The sequence below is a fragment of the Mercenaria mercenaria genome, chromosome 16 (genome assembly GCF_021730395.1).
Source record: "Mercenaria mercenaria strain notata chromosome 16, MADL_Memer_1, whole genome shotgun sequence".
Classification (NCBI taxonomy): domain Eukaryota; kingdom Metazoa; phylum Mollusca; class Bivalvia; order Venerida; family Veneridae; genus Mercenaria; species Mercenaria mercenaria.
Genome location: NC_069376.1, coordinates 14,054,783 through 14,063,739, shown reverse-complemented (window position 1 = coordinate 14,063,739; position 8,957 = coordinate 14,054,783). Strand labels below are relative to the sequence as shown.

General features: G+C 34.9%; 1 protein-coding gene across 2 annotated transcripts; it reads left to right on the top strand.

The window, feature by feature from the left end:
• Positions 1 to 200: 200 nt before the first annotated feature.
• LOC123540307 (uncharacterized) lies at positions 201 to 8,036 on the top strand. 2 transcript variants are annotated; one of them, XM_045325214.2, is made up of 5 exons: positions 201 to 2,191; positions 3,853 to 4,019; positions 4,655 to 4,784; positions 5,086 to 5,362; positions 6,523 to 8,036. In XM_045325214.2, exons 1-5 carry the CDS (start codon positions 1,951 to 1,953, stop codon positions 7,250 to 7,252), a joined length of 1,545 nt encoding a protein of 514 aa, XP_045181149.2. In that variant the 5' UTR covers positions 201 to 1,950; the 3' UTR covers positions 7,253 to 8,036. The 2 variants fall into 2 exon arrangements, with proteins under 2 accessions (XP_045181149.2, XP_045181150.2); XM_045325215.2 differs by lacking the exons at positions 3,853 to 4,019; positions 4,655 to 4,784 and having other exon boundaries at positions 204 to 2,191.
• The last annotated feature ends 921 nt before the right edge of the window (positions 8,037 to 8,957 follow it).

Genomic DNA, 8,957 nt, shown 5'->3' with positions numbered 1-8,957 from the left:
CTTGACATCAACCACTGAAAGCGTTTTTAACTTTCGTCTCAGCTCCGCCATAACAAAAGTATCTATAAACAATATTATTTATTCATTTAAACATTTCCGTAATTATGTTTAGCTATTGCTGGAGGAGGTGCATCAGGGCATGAGATAATCATTTCATTTCTTTCTTTCATCATTCTTTCTCTGAAACGAAAATATTTCTTAACAGATCCGATTTGTGATAAACTCTGATTCATGTTAATGCAACGCATATTTGAACTGTAAAACTCTGCAGCAATGCATGTATAGGTTAGAATATGATAATTACCTGAACGAAGTAAAGCCAATAGACAGAAAGCTTAAAGCATAAAATAAAGGAACGTAGTGCGGCAAAGCCTTGGAATGTCAGTTGCAAAACAATGCTGATGTGCTTAAACAGTAGTTTGGAAATAATGCTCACACTCTATATCACCACCATATTCCAATGTTATAGATCATTGTACGTAAACTTAATCCCCCGACTGCTGAGTGTCTTATTCACACAAGGGAAACTGAGGGCAAGATATTAATTGAAACATAAAAATGATCGAGTAAATATCTACATTAAATATGTAAAAGCCTCTGGTCCTTTAGTATTATGAAGTCTGTTAAATATCATTATAATATAATTAAGCTTAAGCTGATGCTAAAGGTCGTGATATTATTATCTCTCGAAAAACTGCATTCCCTTACCGGACATCGTTTAATGAGGAGATGCTTTGACAAACTGCCTCACAGGTTCACATGAAAATAATTTTCAGCAATGTTACAGGCAGAAAAAGGCTTATCTGAAATTAAATACACAAGAAAAAGCGTTTAATTAAAGCAGTTTCTTTGTAATTTATTGGATTATTTGGTAAATAGGTATAAAGAGTAAAGGAATCATATGAAACGACGGAACAGCACACCCTGTAATTGCTGGATTTTAATTTTTCTGGGAATGTTTTTTTTTCAGAATCTGCATATACTTTGTTGCAATATATATTTTTCACATAAGGTTAATATCAGTTCGACATAAATTTATACGATTTAATAAATTAGAAGTGGTACATGTATTAGAGGTTAAATTATCTATGAAACGAACATAATCTAATTGTATATGCAATTAAGGAATCAAAAATAGTATTGCTGATCATATATGCGAGCTTTGCTTAAAAATACAAATGAAGGGATGTTATTAGTGACCAAATCTTGTTCATTGAAAGGACTCAATGTGTAGTTTTTAGTATCATAAATTTTCCTCTGTAAAACGTAAATATACTGTAGCGCTAAACGACGATGACATCATAGACCACTAGTATGCTGGACAAAAACATTCTTTGAGAAATCTTCTGATGATTCCTTTCGTAGATATCTTTAACTTAGTTTTTACTGATTGGATTTATCAATTTCAATAGGAGAATCTGCATTACAAAATAGTTTACCAAAATGTAAATGTATAAGAAAAAAGCATTTTTAAAATTGTAATAGATATTTTTTTCTATTGATTTTAAGTTCTGACCACAGTGTCGGGGCATTAAGCAGATCTGACACACTCATACAGATAACAAGGGTATATAGATACATATAATTATGCTAATCGACTATTGTAGTGATAGATTATCAGCCAGATTATCAGCCTATTTCTATTTTAAATCGAACAAACTGCGCCATTAAATAGACATTTGCTCACTTAATATCATTATTCAGTCATTTTCGTCATTTTTTGATATATATGGATATTTTTTTTTTCATTTTATGCATAATGAATTCCATCCTTTTCCATAAAAGTGTTTAATCTGCTAGAATAAACATTACTTTCACTAAATATATCAATTTTGCAATCATAACATAGTTTTCAAAGACGTTGTCACCTGTATTATTTTTTATTTTCTCTTAAGCCGCCATATTTATGACGTCATAACTTTTTCCAGTCGCGTGTCTTGAAAGAGATACATGGGAAATTACAATAACTCACTTCAATCTACAATGTGGTATAGGTCTCTATATTTCTCGATATTTTTCTCACGGCGGCTCATATTCCCACAATTTGACATGCACTATAAAGTACTTGAAGTTGCGGAAGTATTTCATTCGATTATATTTCCTGTAAGACATCTTCCTTGTTTTGTGAAATATAAAATGGAAAAATTGTGTATATTATTTATGATTTTTCTGGCTTTGAAAGGCATTCGATGTAAGTAATGTGATATATTATATGTGTTAATACTAAATTTTTTTTTTCAAAGATCTCTCTGGTATTTTCAAGAAAGTATAAGATGACGAATATTTATCTAAAACATGAAATAAACTTTTATGTCTTGAAATAAAGATTATTTATTTTGTCTTACCTATAAGTATCTGTAACCCCTGAACACAATATCTTACACGTTCATGTAAAACATTTGGTGTTTAGATCTACTACTACAACAACAACAACAACATTTACGTTTATTACTGTCAGGCTCATATACTAAGGAACAACATGACTTGATGGTAGATATTTTGACGTATACCAGGATCAAAAACATATACTCATATTATTTTAAAACGTCTGTTCAGTGAGCTAAGATAAGTTTTCCCCTTAAAACTAATTTATAAATGAACTAATAATCAGCTTATTTTGGCGTTATGTCGCTTAGATATATCATTTACGTCATATGCTTGCAACGTCAATTATGTTTTGTACAGGCTAACTGGATAAGAAAGTAAGGTAAGTAAGTTACAAACCTGGACACAAACCATTTACATCATATGTTTGCAACGTCAATTATGTTTTGTACAGGCTTACTGGATAAGAAAGTTAGGTAAGTAAGTTACAAACCTGGACACAAACCATTTACATCATATGTTTGCAACGTCAATTATGTTTTGTACAGGCTACCTGGATAAGAAAGTAAGGTAAGTAAGTTACAAACCTGGACACAAACCATTTACATCATATGTTTGCAACGTCAATTATGTTTTGTACAGACTTACTGGATAAGAAAGTAAGGTAAGTAAGTTACAAACCTGGACACAAACCATTTACATCATATGTTTGCAACGTCAATTATGTTTTGTACAGGCTTACTGGATAAGAAAGTTAGGTAAGTAAGTTACAAACCTGGACACAAACCATTTACATCATATGTTTGCAACGTCAATTATGTTTTGTACAGGCTTACTGGATAAGAAAGTTAGGTAAGTAAGTTACAAACCTGGACACAAACTAGTTACGTCATATGTTTGCAACGTCAATTATGTTTTGTACAGGCTTACTGGATAAGAAAGTTAGGTAAGTAAGTTACAAACCTGGACACAAACCATTTATGTCATATGTTTGCAACGTCAATTATGTTTTGTACAGGCTTACTGGATAAGAAAGTTAGGTAAGTATGTTACAAACCTGGACACAAACCATTTACATCATATGTTTGCAACGTCAATTATGTTTTGTACAGGCTTATTGGATAAGAAAGTTAGGTAAGTAAGTTACAAACCTGGACACAAACTATTTACATCATATGTTTTCAACGTCAGTTATGTTTTGTACAGGCTAACTGGATAAGAAAGTTAGTTAAGTAAGGTACAAACATGGACACAAACTATTTACGTCATAAGTTTTGTAATATTCCTGACGTAATCTATCCATGATTGTTTAAGCATAATTTCAACATTTAACATCAGAATGAAGTCAAATTGATAACATTTAGTGTGTGATAAAATGTTTTCGTTATGTTTTCGTCCGTACGCAGTTACACATTCACTCTTGTCTAGCTGGTGTTCAATCGGTGAAACTATATCAATCTAACACGGTTGAAAACAAACAAATATCCTGTATGTAATTAAGATATTTCACTTTGCTTTTAAAAACAGGCTCGGACGAGGAACAGGGAAAATTTACTTATCCATCCTGTGTTGAAAGTGAACTTTGGGTGCCTTTTAAAGGCAAGAGTAAAAGTACGCTTTTCCAAGAAAATAATACGGGCATTGTATGTAAACGGTACTGCTTGTCGTTACAGTACAAATTAGCTGGTACAAAGGTATTTGTTTCGACATTTTTAACATACAATGCTGTCACAATGCTGTCACAGTGCTGTCACAATGCTGTCACATTGTCACAATGCTGTCACAGTGCTTTCACAATGCTGTCACAGTGCTGTCACAGTGCTGTCACAATGCTGTCACAATGTCATAATGCTATCACAATGCTGTCACAATGTCATAATGCTGTCACAATGCTGTCACAGTGCTGTCACAATGTCACAATGCTGTCACAGTGCTGTCACAATGCTGTCACAATGTCATAATGCTGTCACAATGCTGTCACAATGTCATAATGCTGTCACAATGCTGTCACAATGCACTTAAAGTAGATTACCAGTTTTTCGTTAACATATTGTTCTAACTGAAAAAGATATACTCAATGTTAGTTTGTTAAATCAGGAAAGAGCGATAGTGTTTGAAACTATGCCTAAATCTGCTCATTCAATGTAATAAAAAATGAAGTAAAAGAATGAAGAAAAGAAATAAGTGTACTTGTAAAGAAGATGAATACATTATTGCATCAAAATATTACAGATGTTTGCACTTGCAGTTGAAGAATACTAAAAATACGCTTTTATTCAGTTGTTTAAAAAAATCTTGATCCGGCTTAAAATTTGTTTTTATACGATAGGGGAAGTTTTGCTTTTGTGGTAACCGCCTCAAAAAAGGTGTAAACTTTAGCACTTGTTCCAAGAAATGTCCAGGAGATGAACACGAATCTTGTGGAGGGCAGTACGGAATTTCACTTCATGACACTGGGTGTATGTATCGCCTTATTTCTGTTTTTGTTCAAACGGCAATTTGGTTGAAATTTGTATCATTTTAAAACTGTACTCATTAACGAGAATGACAATTATGGTTGTTATTGTTCTTGTACCTTATTTTCCTAAAACGAAAGTCACCATAAACTTTGCCATTCCATAGTTAATGTCATATCTAACTGTACTACAAATCTTGTACAGCATAATATTGTCCGCTTGTATTTTTTGTTTTTGTTTTGAAAACTGCTAGATAAGTCATAAACAAAAAATACAAACGCCGGGTTTAATACTGACTTTACAGTTCATGATGAAGGAACAACCGTAGTTGACATGACAACAGAGTCAACACAAACAACAACGGAAACTGCAGAGACGGCTTTACCACATTCAACAACAAAAACTCAATCGAGCACAGAAGCAGCAAGTACCAGAACTCAGATCACTGAGGAAAGCCTGATATCTGGAACTAAAGATACAGCGAAAACAGAAAGTTTGTCGAAAGAAATTGTTTATATTGCCGTTCCCGTTGTAATCGTAGTATCTGGAGCCATTGCTGTACTCATCTGCCTAATCGTGAGGTAAAAATCTTATTTTTATGCCTATCACAGAATAATGGAGTAAAAATCTTTTGTTTGTTTATTTGTCTTTTGTTTGTTTGTTTGTTTGGTTTAACGTCGCACCAACACAAATTTATGTCATATGGCGACTTTTCAGCTTTTATGGTGGAGGAAGACCCCAGGTGCCCCTCCTTGCATTATTTCATCACGAGCGGACACCTTGGTAGAACCACGGACCTTCCGTAAGCCAGCTGGATGGCTTCCTCACATGAAGAATTCAACGCCGCGACTGAGGCTCGAACCCTCGATGAGGGGCAAGTGATTTGAAGTCAGCGACCTTAACCACTTGGTCACGGAGCCCCCCTTATTTGTTTTTTATCTCATAAAAGATTTAATGAATATAAATGTAATGAAATACTCATAAACATTAATGTGAAGAGGGTTATCGTCATTAACCAATACATTTGTTGCATTACCTATAAATATTAAGGTAGTTCTGCATGTTTGATAAACCGGAAGTGATGGCGTAAAGTCATGTATCCGGAAAGCGTAGAATAAAGCCTGGAGTTGGAATACGGAAAGGAAAGGAATATCATTTAATGAATTTAATGGCAACCGAGAAGATAATTTATTCCAACAGGAACCTTACTTTCGGTCTAAAGTTAAAATATAATATTAAGACATTTGATACTTTAAATTAAAAAAAAAAATGCATTAAAATCAGATAGATTGAAATGCATGTACGTCTTAAATCACGGGAAAATATCTAAGAACAAGCACATGAATCAATACATTTTTCATCATATTATAGGTCACACTGTCCTGTACATCTGTAAGAAGTACCATTAAAATCTACATTGTAGAAAAAAATTGTATTCGCCCATCAGGACTGTGATTTCCCCATTGTGTCAAATTATGAAAAAAAAATGTTAGAGTCATGTTTTCAAATTAGTCTAGCAAATATTCAAACACATAACTTTTCCAAGTATATTTCGAAGTTTAAACAATCAGGGTGTAATCAAATTCTACATTGTAGAAAAAATATCCAGACGCACAGAGCTACCTTAATAATTATATTTTAAATCGTATATACTTTTTCTTTTCAAGTAATGGTAAAGCCTGATTGTGTGATCTACAACAAAGTGCATTCTTCAAACTTTTTGTTTCACTTTCTTTTTAAGGCGACGGCGAGTTAAACGTGAATGCAGTGTCAGATATCATACAGACAATCCTCATCCACCCGGTCATAATTCTGAGGTTGACAAGAACGCGGAAAACGACAGTCTCATTGAAAACCCTAATGATAACCAGCTGAGTACTAAACTTCGGGTAGAAAATTCAACCTCAGCTGCTGACAGTGTTACTGAATACAACACAGTATATTCAGCCGGAAGTCCACAATCCGTAAACACCTACAGTTGCTTGAGGACACATCCAGGTATCGGTCTGACAACATCGTCAGAGTATTCCCATATGAAAGTAATAACAACAACTAATCCTATTGCAATTTGCACGGACAACACGTATTCGCATATCGGAGATGACAGCGAAATTGGTAAGAAGTCACGAGAACAATCAACCGAAAATGTATCAGAAAGAGACAATACGTATAACACTCTACAAGCTAGCCCTCAGAAGCATGCGGTAGACAAAATTAGTAGATCTGAAGGGGATCCAGATACTGTATACGACCACGCAACCCATGCAGAAGCGGGTGTTGGATACCAGAAGGGAAACACTGCGGACGAATATGAACATTTGAATTCTATAAAAACAGGAACGGTTACAGCAGGCCAATGTAACATTGCGAGAGAGAAAGTAAATCTTGTATGTGAATCGCTGGACAGTGAAAGCAATGGAATGTATGAGGAAGCTGGACATAATTATTTCATTCTCGAGCCAAAAACATGAAACTCTGAATGAGATGATAAATTGCTTCTTTAACAAGGATTCTGAAAAATGCCTTGCTCTCTTTGGACCTCCTTAGCCAATGGCAAAACTTCCTATTAAACTCACTGGAACGAAAACGGAAATGAAAACGTAGATTAGTAGTATGTAGATGATATAGAGATAAAATATAAATGATCGAAAGATCCTTTAGAAGGAAAATGTAGAATCCAAGCAAACTAATAGCCGACACAATATATTACACCGTGGAGGCACATCTAATCCAAGTCTAGGATGTATTTCACCGTTATAGACTCGTGGTACTATAAACGTTTAAATCTACCCTTCATTATTGACCTGTTCTTAACTAGTAACCATTCAAATATGAAGTTTTTGTTCTTAAAACATCAGTAAAACACCATCTTGTCATTTTTCCCGAACCTTTAAATCCCACGCATTTTGCAATGGTAAAAATTGAATTAGTAAAACAATCAACTTTTGAATAACTGAAATGAGCCGCGCCAAGTGAAAACCAACATAATGGGTTTGCGACCAGCATGGATCCAGACCAGCGTGCGCATCAGCTGTTCGCTTTTAAAGCCTACTGCAATTAGAGAAACCGTCAGCGAACAGCATGGATGCTGACCAGACTGCGCAGGCTGGTCTGGATCCCTGCTGGTCGCAAACCCACTATGTTGGTTTTCCCATATCACGGCTCAAATGTGATGGAGCAAGTGCTATATTTAAGAGTACTTTGATCAAAGCTCTGTTTGACGTTGTCCAGTTTATTATAATATATACATATTCAGTTTACTTGTTATTTTAAAAACTGACTTCTACGCAGACTGGTGTTAGAGAGCATGGACGGTAGCATGTATTGCTATAACCGTCTGTTGACAGGCTAAGTCAAGCCTTGTGCTAGCTGATCGACATGTGGGTCCATTTTTTTCTATTTTAACGTTAGAATGTTACTTGTTGAACTTCATGATAAAATGATTATTATAGTAACTACAGTTATTACTCATGTACAGTATTCGGTCATCGACTGATCAAGAAAACAACACAAAAATGTATGTGTTTACCAGGAAGTGAAACAGAAAGCATTTAATCTCTTCCTCGGTAAGGGGGCCCTTAGTACAAACAAGCTATTCTGACACTGGAAAAAGTGCAACACAGGGGTGCCCGTTTTGTTACTGGAAACCATTCTTACAGAGACAGCGTTACATCTATGCTGAACGATTCTCAATGACCTCCTCTTAAACAACGCAGGCAGCAAAAACGACTGACTACCTTCTACAACGTGTCTTCTGTTGCCATCCAGGAATACCTTCAATGTCCTGTCTATTATCTATGCGCGTCGATGACGACATTGCATGCATCATAAACAGTAATTAACTTAATTTCAACGTTGTTTACTGCGCCTTCCGCGACCAAATGACGCTATACCCTCCATACATGTCTCCCAAGCGTGTGCCGCACTTCAGCGTGCATAATGTTGGAGATGGTTGGTAGTACATATAGAAACGTTCACCTCACGCATTTTACCTCCAAAAAAGATCTTAAATTTTCTGTCATTCTCGCATACGAGAGGTTTACCATGGTAACTTCTGATGGATCAGAATGATTTTCTGTCTGCTAAATACCTAAATTTATACACGTCATACCAGAAGTTTACCATGAAACGTCATTATCTTTCAAAGGATAATAGTGAACTCTGGCTCATTTCCAA

What these genes read in the sequence shown, in the direction of transcription:
- LOC123540307 (XM_045325214.2), top strand. Translation starts at nt 1,951, where the DNA reads ATGGGAAATTACAATAACTCACTTCAATCTACAATGTGGTATAGGTCT. An exon ending in GGCTTTGAAAGGCATTCGAT is followed by an intron (nt 2,192 to 3,852) that starts GTAAGTAATGTG and finishes TTTTAAAAACAG; the next exon opens with GCTCGGACGAGGAACAGGGA. An exon ending in CTCATCTGCCTAATCGTGAG is followed by an intron (nt 5,363 to 6,522) that starts GTAAAAATCTTA and finishes TTTCTTTTTAAG; the next exon opens with GCGACGGCGAGTTAAACGTG.